General features: G+C 42.0%; 1 protein-coding gene across 3 annotated transcripts in view; it reads left to right on the forward strand.

Annotated features, from left to right (window-relative positions):
- The window catches only part of LOC133385043 (transducin-like enhancer protein 1), a 119,989-nt gene that overhangs the window by 80,522 nt on the left and 25,706 nt on the right, over positions 1–13,761 (forward strand). For all 3 annotated transcript variants that reach the window (XM_061627252.1, XM_061627262.1, XM_061627271.1), the window contains exons 10-14: positions 1,641–1,694; positions 2,568–2,720; positions 7,876–8,020; positions 9,850–10,037; positions 12,723–12,799. In XM_061627252.1, coding sequence (XP_061483236.1) covers positions 1,641–1,694; positions 2,568–2,720; positions 7,876–8,020; positions 9,850–10,037; positions 12,723–12,799 — 617 coding nt within the window. The remainder of the gene's footprint in view (positions 1–1,640; positions 1,695–2,567; positions 2,721–7,875; positions 8,021–9,849; positions 10,038–12,722; positions 12,800–13,761) is intronic.

A 13,761-nucleotide genomic window follows, 5' to 3' on the forward strand; every position in this document is an offset into this window, starting at 1 on the left:
AGGAAAAAAAGCAATAGATACTGTGTCATTAAAAAGATCAGCAACAACAAAGAATACCAAAATGCCAGAAAGTAACCATCATTCAGTACCAAAAGCCTAGTTTTTACCAGGTGCCAGCAGGGCTTTCCTTTAGAAAGGCATTCCACAGGGGTAGGTGCTGTTGAAGAGCCCGGCCTTGTGCAGACACCCACAGCAATTCAGTTGTTGGGAGAACATGCTCCAGGGAGGGCCATAGGGAAGAAATTGGCCCTTAAGGGGGTAGGAATTCTGTGGTCTGAATGTGGCCCTCTTGGATTCTTTGTCCACCCCTTGGGACTCTCCCACATACTCTCTTCCCAGACTGTGCCCCTCAGAATAAAAAATGGGTCCTTCCCATTTTATTTATTTTGTTTATTAGTAAGATTTCTTACATGCCCTTCACCGTAAGATCCCAGGGCAGATTGCAACAGTAGCATCATGCAATTAAAAATAAGTAAAACAGTTTATTACAAAAACAAGTAAAACAATTCCAAACAAAAGCAACACAGTTTAAGTTAAACAGAACTTTAAGTTTAAGTTAAAAAAAGTGGGTCTCACAAAAATATCTTAACTGTCAAAAGGCAGGGTGATGAGGTGAGTCTTCAGCGTACAGCGGCAACTATGCAATGAAGATGCTACATCTGTGTGTGTGTGTGTGTGTGTGTGTGTGTGAAATCCCACAATTTAGGGGCTACCACAGAAAAAGCCCTCTTCTGGGCCACTGTTAAGTGCATTTCTGAGAGTGGCGGAACTACCAACACAGCCTCCTCTGACAATCATAGCTGTTGTTATTTTAATCTTATAACCTTCACCCTGAGGTCCCAGAGCAGGTTACAACAGTTTAAAATGTATCACCAAAAACAAATTAAAATCCACAACATCACAAAAAATAGGGTGGGTCCTAAAAATATACATCTCAGGGGTCAAAGGCCAAGGTAAAGAGTTTCATTTGTTCTGCAGTAACGTAGCTTCGCACTAGTGGATGCTGCAAGGCCAAGGTGAAGAGTTTCATTTGTTCTGCAGTAACGTAGCTTCACACTAGTGGATGCTGCCCTGCTGGCCCTCACCCATGACTTGGCCTTTTTGGTAGCAGTTTTGCTACTTACGGAATGCCTGCCCTGGTGAGACGCATCTCTCTCTCCCCTTCCCCCAATTATCAATGTTTAGGTGGAATGTAAAACATTCCTGTTCACCAGGAATCTGATGGCTGAAAGACATTATTTTTGGTAAAGCTGAAATTAACAGTTTTAAATGTTTAAAAAAATTATTATTAATAATTCCATTTATACCCCCCTTTCTTGTCATCATAGAAACCCAAGGCAGCTTACATATGGTTCTCAGACAGCCTCTCATTCAGGCACTGACCAGACCTGACCCTGCTTAGCTTCAGCAGAGAGCTAGCCTCATGTGCCTTCAGACCATAGCCTAGGACAAATGTATTGTTTTTATTGTGTTTGCCATCCTGGGATCCTCCTTTCAGGAGGAAGAGCTGGATAAAAATCATCATTGTCCTTGCACGTGCAATGTATCTCATCTGTATTTTTAAAAACCATCTCGAGTAAACAGACAAATTGTACTTACCAAAGAGTACTTACCAAAATCAACATTGTTTTTAAATCCAGGACAGTGATGGGGACAAAAGTGATGACAACTTAGTTGTGGATGTGTCCAATGAGGTAACTTGCTTTGCATTGGGATTAATATAAATTTTGGGGGAGGGTCTAGGTTCCTGAAACTTGTAGATTATTGTCGCATATCTCTTGTTGAATATCTGTGTTTGTCCACCCTGCTGGTAATTATCCTTTGGACTGGGGTACTCTGACAGGAGGAAGGGAGGATATGTAGTACTAGTTTTTCATGTACTGTAGGATGCAGAAGCCATCTGTGTGTATGCAGATAGGGCATACACTAGTGATAGTTTTCTGGGCTGGATAATGCAAAGGAATGGGGAAATGCACAGAATTAACACTAAAATAAACCATTGATGGGGAACAGGAGCCCTCTAGATGTTGCTGGAGTCCAGTTCTCATCAGCACTAGATAACACGGCCAGTGAGTAAGGATGACGGGAGCTATAGTACAACAATATATGTAAGACTGCAGGTTCCCTTCCCCTACAGTAAACTATAGAAGAAGCACGTCTTCCTGTCTGAAATTCCTTAACAAGCCCATGGCGGTAGACTAAGAACACAGTCCTAAGTGGGGTATAGGGGGAGTGAAGCTGCAGATGATCCACCACTTCCAAAGGTCTACCAGATTGCACTAGCCAAGAAAGGAGATGGGGAACAATGTGTTTGCCTTTTCTCCTCCTGGCGTCCCCACCTATCCATCCACACACAATAATTGGGGGAATTTGTCTATGCCAAATATAGACAACAGGCCTAATCCTGGGCCCTCCCAGGGGAACAGAGAGAATTTAAATCCAGCAGTCCCAAGATCTCCATTTTAATCTTTAACTTGAGGCACTTGAGATTCCAAACCTGTTTTACTTCATCTGCTATACTAAGTCAGTGCTTGCTGCTGTCCCCCCCCCTTTCCCAATCCATTCAGGACCCTTCATCACCACGAGCAAGTCCAGCTCATTCACCACGTGAGAATGGCATAGACAAAAATCGCCTCATGAAGAAAGATGCCTCTAGTAGCCCAGCATCCACCGCCTCATCCGGAAGTTCAACTTCCATGAAATCCAAAGAAATAGGTTTGGTGAGTATTGTCCCTGTCCATTGTCATACATTTTGATGAATAGGGATTATGTATTATGACTTCATGTGTGAATAGACCATCTTAAGACTTAGGCAGAGTTATGGGATTGGGGGAATGAATCACTACCACTACCTATTTATTTATTTTTATTTATTATTTGATTTATATCCCGCCCTTCCTCCCAGCAGGAGCCCAAGAAAATGTATAATGTGACCTTGCAAGTAATAAAAGAAATGCTTTCTAATCAATTACTTGTTTAAATCTAGCTCTCTCAAGTAGGCATTTTGCCCTTTGAGGTCACAGAGATGTGGATTGCAATGCTGTCAAATTAATTTGTTTAAAGCCAAAATATAATTTTCTAGGCTGTAGCTCTCAATGAATTGTCAAACACCATTCATCTCTGGAAACTTTGGATTAATTTGAGACAGTATTCAATATTTTACATTAGACACACATTTCAGGCACTAGGAACCAAAGGATGTGATTTTGTATCATTAATACACATGTGCACGTGCCCAGGACCAGCCCCAGACACGCTGGAGCCCTTGGGCAAAAGCCTGTCCCAGGCCCCAGCACTCCCCTTCCGTGACTCATGCATGGCGAGAGCTTCAGGATCCCGCCATTCCCTTCCTTAACTTACCTTGTTCTGCGGTTGCACATGCAGCGGTGCCCTTAAGAAAGATGGTGGCTGAGGTTTCCCTAAGGAGCTGAAGCCTCTGCCACCATCTTGGTTCATGGCAGGGATGCGAGCTCACAGCACACATGCATGCCATCAGCCAAGATGACGGCAGAGGCTTCAGCACCTTAGGAAAACCTCAGCCGCCATCTTTCTTAAGGGCACCGCTGTGTGCACAACTGCAGAACAAGGTAAGTTAAGGAAGCGAGTGGCGGAGCCCTGAAGCTCTCGCCCTTCTATCCGTGGCAGTGAGCCTGCTGCGAATCGCAGAAGGGGAGCAGAGGGGCCCCTCAGGGGCTCCTGTAGCCTCCGGGGCGCTCGGGCCAGTGCCCCACCTGGCCACCCTTTGGAACCGGCCCTGATTAATATCATCCGTAGACATATGCGTGGTGTTCTGCTCCTATTTTGTGCTCTCCAGTTACTTGAACTGAGAACTGTGTTCAGTCCTCAAATGTATAAATATTTTGACTCTCTACCAGCCAAAGCTGCATCTATTTCTTACTTCATGAAGAAATAGTATTTTCTCCATTATTATTTCTTGCTCCTTGAAAGTTCTGGATGCATACAGCCCAGTCATATGAATGTCTACTTATTTATTTATTATTTGATTTATAGCCCACCCTTCTTTCCAGCAGGAGCCCGGGGCGGCAAACAAAAGCACTAAAAACACTTTCAAACATCATAAAAACAGAATTTAAAATACATTCAAACAAAACATCTTTAAAAACATTTTTAGAAAGCTTTCAAGACATCTTTTTTTAAAAAAAGGTTAAAAATATATTGTTTTTAAAAAGGTTTAATAAACATATTAAAAAGCAATTCCAACACAGACGCAGACTGGGATAAGATCTCAACTTGAAAGGCTTGTTGAAAGAGGAGGTCTTCAGCAGGCACTGAAAACATAACACAGTGCCTGTCTAATATTTAAGGGGAGGGAATTCCACAGGGTAGGTGCAGCCACACTAAAAGTCCATTTCCTATGTTGTGCGGAACAATTCTCCTGCAGACCACAGTGATCAACTGGGTATATAAGGGATAAGACAGTCTTTCAGGTATCCTGGTCCCAAGCTGTATAGGGCTTTGTACACCAAAACTAGAACTTTGAACTTGGCCCCGTAGCAAATGGGTAGCCAGTTTAATTCTTTTTGCAATGGGGTGACATGTTGGTGATACCCTGCCCCAGTGAGCAGTCTCGCTGCCACATTTTGCACCAGCTGCAGCTTCTGGACCAACTGCAAGGGGAGCCCAACATAGAGCACATTACAATAATCAAGCCTAGAGGTTACCAGTGCATGGACAACAGTGGTCAGGCTATCCCGGTCCAGAAACGGCCGCAGCTGTCTTACCAGCCGAAGCTGGTAAAAGGCACTCATAGACACTGAGGTCACCTGGGCCTCTAGTGATAAAGACGGATCCAGGAGCACCCCCAGACTACGGACCTGCTCTTTGAGAGGGAGTACGACCTCATCCAAAGCAGGCAACTGGCCAATTATCTGAACTCAGGAACCACCAACCCACAGCGCCTCCATCTTGCTAGGATTCAGATTCAGTTTGTTGGCCCTTATCCAGCCCACCACCGAGTCCAGGCAGCGGTCCAGGGCTTGCACGGCCTCTCCGAATTCAGATGTTACACAGAAATAGAGCTGAGTATTGTTAGCATACTGCTGACACCTCACCCCAAATCTCCTGATGACTGCTCGCAAGGGCTTCATATAGATGTTAAACAGCATGGGGGATAAGATGGTATCCTGCGGCAGCCCACCACAAAACTGCCAGGGGGCCGAAAGACAATCACCCAATGCTATTCTCTAAAAACAACCTTGGAGATAGGATCGGAACCACTGTAAAACAGTGCCTCCAATACCCATCTCACCAACTCGGCCCAGAAGGATACCATGGTCAATGGTATCAAATGCCACTGAGAGATCAAGTAAGAATAACAGGGTCGCACTCCCCCTGTCCTTCTCCCAATAAAGGTCAGCCATCAGAGCAACCAAGGCTGATTCAGTCCCATAGGCAGGCCTGAACCCAGACTGGAATCGGTCAAGATAATCTGTTTCATCCAAGAGTACTTGCAATTGCTGTGCCACAACCCTCTCAATCACCTTCCCTAAGAAGGAGGTATTTGCAACTGGTTGGTAATTGTCTTGGACCAATGGGTCCAGGGTTGACTTTTTCAGGAGTCGTCGGATCACCGCTTGTTTCATGGCGGCTGGAATCACTTCCGCAATGATGTGTTGACCACATCCTAGATCCACTTGGTTAAACCCCCTAGGCAGGCTTTAATAAGCCAAGAAGGGCAAGGGTTGAGAGGACACATTGCTGGCCACATCATCGCAAGCACCTTGTCTACATCATCAGGCCGTATCAACTGAAACCATTCCCAAGAAGGTGCAGTAGATGTTGCACTGGATACCTCATTGGGGACTACAGTAGTTGTGGATGGGGCATCAAGAGTGCTATGAAGGCAAGCAACTTTACCCTCAAAGTATCTTGCAAACAATTCACAGTGGGCCTCTGAAGGGTTGAAAACTCAATTTCCTGGAATTGATGTCAACAGACCCCTGACAATATCGAAAAGCTCCACTGGACCCCTACTTGAGGATGCGATGGAGGCAGAGAAGTGGGCCCTCATTGCCACACAGTAGGCAGGACTTGTTTTCCAACAAGCATGCATAGGATTTCAGCTTTAAGCTTGTTTTCATATCCTTGAAGCTAACCAGATATGATTCTGTAGTACATGTGAGTTCCATGATCAAAGATGTGGGATTATACTCCTAGGTTTTATAAATGTTATGCTATAGTTTTTTATCCCTCTTATGGTTTGTTTATATACCAGTCCTTGGCCCCAAACCTCTGTATAGTTGCAAACCAATATGTTTTTATTGTTTTTGCAACCAGCTAGCTTATAGGAAATGTGTATTTCAAAATGGAAATCTTGATTTGTATCAATTATTTCAACTGATCTTTTTTTCTCAACGTTTAAATCATTATTTAAAATGTCTTGCTTTAAAATCAATCCATGCTGCTGAGAACTAGTCTCCTTTTCCATTTGACACTTGGTATGTACCACTTTGACGCCATCATTTGAATCTATCTCCCTCTCCTGGTGATGTTTTTCCTGATCATGTCAGCCAGAGGCTAACACTTGATGTGAAGTCCATCTAACATTACAAAGCACCCCCACCCGTGTTGCCACATGCACTCAGATACTATATAGTCCTTTAAATTTAGAGTCTGTTTTTTTCGGTAAAGTACTAAATCAGGATCACAGCAGCCTCCCATGAAGGTATGTGTAAACGGCTTCAACTCTGCTCCTGTTCATGGTTACTTGCCAACATGGGACGAAAGCTTGTGTGTGTGATCAAGTGGATGTATACATCTGTGTATTTATTTATTATTTGATTTACATCCCACCCTTCCTCCCAGCAGGAGCCCAGGGCAGCAAACAAAATCACTAAAAAAAACTTTAAAAAATCATAAAAACAGACTTTAAAATACATTAAAATAAAACATCTTTAAAAACACTTTTTAAAAGCTTTAAAAAGAAAAAAGGTTAAAAACATAGTGTTATGTGTTTATATGTTTCTGTGTATGTATATGCTTGAGTGAACACTTGTATGCAGGAACAAGTGTCTGTATGGTATTATAAGACTGGATCAGAAAAGCTCTTCAGGCATTCAAAAGAATGTGTGTGGTTTAAAGGGGGGAGGGAGGGAGGGATGTGTGCATGCTCTTCTCCTAGTGTCCCCACATTTGCTGGCTCCTCTCCTGACTGTTGCACTTAGTCTGAAGGTCCGAAGAGAGATTTCAACTTAGAATCTTCCCCACGATTGGGAACCCTGTGCAATCAAGGTTCCTGACAGAAGAATCCTCCTTCAGACCTTTAGCACACACCTCTTAATACAGTTTGAGCCCACACATATTGAACACATAAAGAAGACTTGTGTGTACATGCACTCATGTGAATGTGAATTCATCCATGTGTGGTTTATTTATCGTTGTGTTTAAATGGTGTACATATATCAGAGTAGATGGTTCTCATCTCTCTGTGTGTGTACATATGTACAGAATAATGCATATAACTTTAATTTTTCAGTTATCCCAATCCTGTTTTGTCAGCATGGCCCACAGAGCTCATTGTTCCCCACTTTTTGTATGGGAGTAATTGCAATAACCGTATTTAAATTAAAATAGATGATAAAATGTTACTGTACAGAAATGTTACTGTAATGAATACAACTCTTGCCAATAAAGAATACAATTAAAGTATTTACATGTCTTCCCTTTTTGGAAGAAATAGGGAGCTCTCACTTTTACATACAATGTTGCTATTAGTCGCCTGGAATTTTAGGAAAATAGGTCTGGAGGAGTACGTAGTAAATGCTCAGTATCTCAGCTGCTATTGTGATAAATTGTGTGATATGGCCTGGATTAAAAACAATATTCTTTCAATTACTGTATGTTTATTGATACCAGCATGAAAAAGCCAGCACACCAGTTCTAAAGTCCAGCACACCAACTCCACGAAGTGATGTGCCAACCCCAGGGACAAGCGCTACTCCAGGGCTTCGTCCAGGCCTTGGCAAACCTCCAACAATGGACCCTCTGGTCAACCAAGCAGGTAACATAAAGGTCTTTAATTGTTGTTTGATTCATTATTACTCATATTGTTCAGCATAGTTGTCAAGATGAATGATGTGTTAAAGGCTCCCTTTCTGTGTGCACCTGTTCGTTTTAGATGTGTTTCTTCTCCACGTATTCTGTTACCTTCTGAAATAATAACACCACTATACTTTCTGATCATTATTCTGAGTGCTAGTTCTTTCTGGTTCTACTATCCCATATTTGAGATTGAGACAGCTAATATTTGTTGAAATGTACATCATGACAAATGCAGAATAACACCTTGGGTGTTTGCGTATTAATTGCAGCCACAGTGGGGAAATGAAGAGGTGAGACAAGGTGAAGTGTGAGTAAAACAAGGGCCACCTTTATAAAGCAAATTAAGTGATTGATTATGCAAAATCTGCAGAGATAAAGTGTGGGCCAGAACTCTTAACCAGTTGGGAGAGATCACCCTGCCATGGGAAAGGGGGGTGGTCCAAGTCCACTCCCCTTCCCCCAGCCCCAAGCCCACAGGGTGGTTAGGGACGCTTTCCTGCTCCATCCCCTCCCAGAGCCTCACAACTCTTGAGTGGGTGTTACAGGCTAGCCCTAAAGGTGAACCTTATCCTGCCAACAGGCCTCACCAACCCAGAAGACAAATCTCAGATCCCACATTTCACCTTAAAGAGCACCCAAGGGTGCTCTCTAAGCCTTCTCTTGTGAAATTCCCATACAAATCCACACAAAGTGACCAAATTAACATAGTTACAATATTAAACTATTTGGCAAGGATAACCAATCAGCCAAATCCAAATTAAACAAATTAGCTGAATAAAACAAGCCAATCAGCCAAACTGTAAGAACAGTACAGGGTAGGCAAAATACTTGTCAGCAAATGAAGGCCAACAAGCTAAAAATTCCTACTTGGCTCTATATGGCAATCAGTAAAACTTGTACTGCCCTGAGGGAGGGTAGTTGCTGTGCAAGGCTGGAAAGAGGCCAGGGGGCGGAGAAGGGCATAAATAGCCCCTCCCCTGCCCCAGTGCAGTGCTGTGTGTGTAACCATGCTAGGGGTTTGAAACCACACTAGGACTTCCACTGAAGTGGCTGCAAAGCCCCTCTGCTGATGGATCCCTGTGGACCTGCCAGTAAAACACGAATTGTAGTCAGTGTAGCATCAAATGTATAAATCTTGCCCAGTCATGAAAAAAGTGCAGAGGAAAAATATGTACAGAGACCTCCAGACATTTTTTTTAATGGACTGAGGGGAGAGGGAGAGCTCACGGTGGTCTGGATGTGATGAACATTGTATACTTTTTACCTGCATCTTTCCATCTGCTTCTTTCACGGGCAAATGATAAAAGCTATCACATTTGATATTGTTGAAATCAGTTTATCACAATCATATGTACATTTGAATAATAAAAAACTGAGAACTAGTAATTGATTGAAATAAAAATTACAGAACGCAATATAATTCAGCTACAGAGGACACGGCTTTATCTGTCAATCAGCCTCTACTACAGCAGCAGTCTCTTCCCCTGATCATTGCTGGGGACGACACTTAGACAGCACTTTTCTGGCCAATTTTGTGAGGGAGAGCTGTAGCCCCCCCCCTGCCCCCATACTTCTGGGGTCCATGTATATGTAGACGCAAGGCTACACAGAGTTGCAGTTGGAAGGTAATGTTAAGCTCAGTTTGGACAATATCTAGTGGGGTGGACAGAATAGTTTGGTTTTGTGGAAGAAACATCCATCTGGAATTCCAGGGTGCTCTTTGTTTTTTGTGAAGAGGAGCAAAGAAACTTGTACTGAGCATAAATATGTTATTCCATTGTATTGCAGCTGCCGGCTTGAGAACTCCTCTGGCTGTACCTGGACCATACCCTGGTCCATTTGGAATGGTACCACACGCCATAAATGGAGAGCTGACCAGCCCAGGGGCAGCCTATGCCAGTCTACACAACATGTCCCCCCAAATGAGTGCTGCTGCAGCTGCAGCTGCTGTGGTTGCCTATGGGCGATCCCCTATGGTAGGCTTGCAGTCTAAACTCGGTGGGGTTAAGGGTCACAGAAAGAAACCTGTGTGCTTCATTTAGCATTGTCAAGCTCCAGAGACTTTATTGCTGTGCTCTGCAGCTCATGATACTACATGGCAGAAGAAGCCTAAACTACTTTTCCCCTTATTTGAAAACAAAGGGTGTCAATCTCATATTTATGCATGTTGTGTATTTTTTTAAAGCAGCCTTTGTTGCTTTGCTTCATTAGAAGGTAGCTTGAAATTATAAAATTGTTTCATTGGCCTGCTGAGCGCTTGTTTCTTCTCTTGAGGAAGCAGATATATATGCTTAGTGAGCATCTGGCATTCATTTTGTAGCATACAGGTTTTTCTTCATCTTTCAGTTTCTGCGTTTATATTGTTAGAGCAGGGATGAGAAACCTGTCGCCCTCCAGATGTTGTTCAACTCCCATCAGCTCCAGCCAGCATGGACAATGGTCAGGGATGATGAGGGTTGTTGTCCAACAACATCTGGAGGACCACAGCTTCCCATCCTTGAAATAAAAGGTTCCCTTCCTTACAGATTGGTCACTATGTGTCCACTACTCTGTGATGTCAGTGATATATCATAGAAGTGCTTAGCATCCTAAATAAATGAAAAATATCTTATCCATCACAACTTCTTTTGACTTTTTTAGACATAATTTTCCAGGTTCCTTTATATATGTGGGTCAGTTTAGTAGACTGAAATGCATGTAAAATTGTGGCTACATTCAGATGTAACATGTAATTGCAATTTAGTGTTATTAGTGAGCCTGTGCAAATCTTGAGCTTAAGTGCTCTCATCTGTCCTCCTCTGGCACAGCCATGAAAAAGAACTTGAAAGTGTCTGCATCCACAGTCACCATCCAAACCTTAAGTTGTAGTTATTCTTGATTGTAGTTAGGTGAAACAAACCAACTTCCATAAACTATGGCTTGAAGTTGGCATGTTTCAACTAACCATAGTTAAGATTACCCACTGTGTGTCTAGGTTTGGGCAACATGGAAGCTGTGCATGTCTAAAAAAGCGAAATCTTCCAAATTCCCCATGCTACACCAGATTGGGAAGGGGAATCACAAAAGTCTGGGACTCACTACAGATCACTCTCATTAGGTCCAAATGAGAGTAATATGTGGTTTGTCCAAGGGCTTAAAAAACAGGCTTTCCACTTTTGTCTCTAACCTTTGAATGTCTAGCTATAGCTATATATGGAAGACATTTTTTTTGCAGTGCATGTTATCTTCTGTTATTAAATTATTCTATTTATAACAAAAATAAGTGTTTTATCCATATTGTCAATATCAATACAAAGGAATTATGAATTCAAAATTGTTGATATTTATTGGAAACAAAATCAATACAGTAAATTTGATCAAGGCTTCATTAATTACTGTCTTCTAATAGACTGTTTCTAATAGCTTATATGGTTCTATATGAGCCTGTATTTCAAGTCCCAAAACATAATATGCATATTCCATTTCCCCACAAATCTATCATCCTCTTGTCTTCCTTCTCTTATTTTCACAAAATAGGTAAGCTTTCTCATGAAGATGTCAAAGAATATCCCAGATTTTCAGTAACCATTGAAGGATCCTTGGTGCCTTCCTCTTTTTCCAGTTTTAACTGATACAGATTTTGCTGGCCGTTAAAAGATCATTATTTCTTGCTCTTCCTTCAACATGATTCTTTTTATAAGACCAACAGAGACCACCACTGGTTATAATGGGAGTTGATAACCTGTCATCTGTTCTATGTGATTGACTATCTGTTTCCAAAATTTCTTTATTTTTATGACAAGCTCAGAATATGTGTCTAATGTCTGCTCTAACTGCCTGACTGCACCACAGATACCATTAGTTTCTGAGTATATGTTCCCTACTCTTAAAGGGTTAGACATTATCTTTACTGTAGAGAGGAAATGTATCTCAGATTAAACAGTTGGGCACAAGCTACTGGAAACCTTTACACAATGAAACTATTCATTGCATAGATCAAATTCATTCCTATTTTTTTCTCAATAGAGATTATGCAAAGGAGGTTTCTGGATGATTATGTCTGAAAACTATTTAGTCACACATGTGGCATCATTGCCCCCTCCTCCCAACATACAGGCTGTACCCGCATTTGGGTTGGAGAGTGAGTCTTCATGCTTCTGTATGTCCTCCCACCACATTCATGTAGATTATCATCATCATCAGATGTATGCATGTACATCTAATATGCATGATCTGTCTACCACAAAAAGGGGCATACAGAGATATAATTTAGCACCTATGTGCCTGGGCAAATGATAAACTGGCCTACAGGTTCAGTTAACTCTGAAACAAGCCATTTCATTGCTGAATTTACATGAGATATAAAATCATTGCCTCTGTTTTGATGTTTATGCTGCAAGAGCCATTGCTTATGTAGCCAAAATGGCACCAGCCATGCACAAGGGAGAAGTATCAGCAGGTATGCAAAAATACATAAAAAGGGGGAGGCAGGAGATGCCCAGAACAGCCCAATGAGGACTGAGTGTGCTCAGTGCCTACGGAATGCAAATATTTTCTGAATGCTACTTGGTACAAGTGTCCGTATTTCTGTTCTGTTGTGGCCAGTGGGCCAGCTGTGGTGGGGACAGTATTTTTTTCTAAACAATCAGTAAGTTTTGAAATATCTATTTGTTCATTTTCAGGTTGGATTTGATCCTCCTCCTCATATGAGAGTACCCGGAATCCCTCCAAATCTAGCTGGAATCCCTGGAGGAAAACCGTAAGTAAGGTCTGACAGCATAGCTAAGTTTAAATCAGCCAGAGCACATATTGTTTACCTTTTGTTGACAGATTACAGTCCCAAAGGGGAAGATATATGGACTTTTCCAGAAAAGTTATAGTAATCTACTGATAAGGATGTTCAAAATACATTCACCACTAGCATCAATAGCATTTTATCCTCTTTTTATTACTAATACATGCCATTTAGTTGGCAACAGTTAGACGCTATTGGCAAGATGTGCTCCTCCATTCGTAGAACTTTGCCTTACCAGAAGGCTGTGGAGGAGTGGAATTTAGTACTCTGAGGGAATAAATAAAATATGTTCTTGTTTTGATTTGCATTTAAGCTAAAAACCTCTCCTGTGAGATAGTGGGAGAAATTCCCACTTCTAATTTTAGCATGATCTGAAGATTTATTTAATTTTTAGGAAGCATTGAAATTGCCCCCCTGGGCTCCTGCTGGGAGGAAGGGCGGGATATAAATTAAATAATAAATAAATAAATAAAACGGGCAATTATTTTCCTTACTTGCGTAACACATGGCAATGTCAGGACTGTGCATTCCATGCCATTGTGCGTTACAGTGCAGCGTTACATCTGGCACATGTATGGATTGTGATGTCCTCGTGAGAGTTCTCTCTGTCTCTCTCTGTCTCTCTCTCTCCATTATTTTAAACAGCAGTTTTCTGACTTGTGTGGTTGTTTGGAGAATGTATTTTGTTTATTTAAACTATATGCTTGCTAAATGTCAGATGTCAAAAAACAGAACCAACAGTAATCAGGAGCGAAGGGCTTCCATGTCCTGAACGGCTCCATGTCTTTTCCCAGTGGCCATGTTCTTTGGCCATGTTTCTTAGCACTGTTTTTTTTTTTAATCCTCCATAACATGTTGTTCTCTTCTTACGCACACAAGCGCACACACACACTTTTTCTTTGCTGGACAAAGCTTGTGTGAACTAT

This window comes from Rhineura floridana, chromosome 1 (assembly GCF_030035675.1).
Source record: "Rhineura floridana isolate rRhiFlo1 chromosome 1, rRhiFlo1.hap2, whole genome shotgun sequence".
Classification (NCBI taxonomy): domain Eukaryota; kingdom Metazoa; phylum Chordata; class Lepidosauria; order Squamata; family Rhineuridae; genus Rhineura; species Rhineura floridana.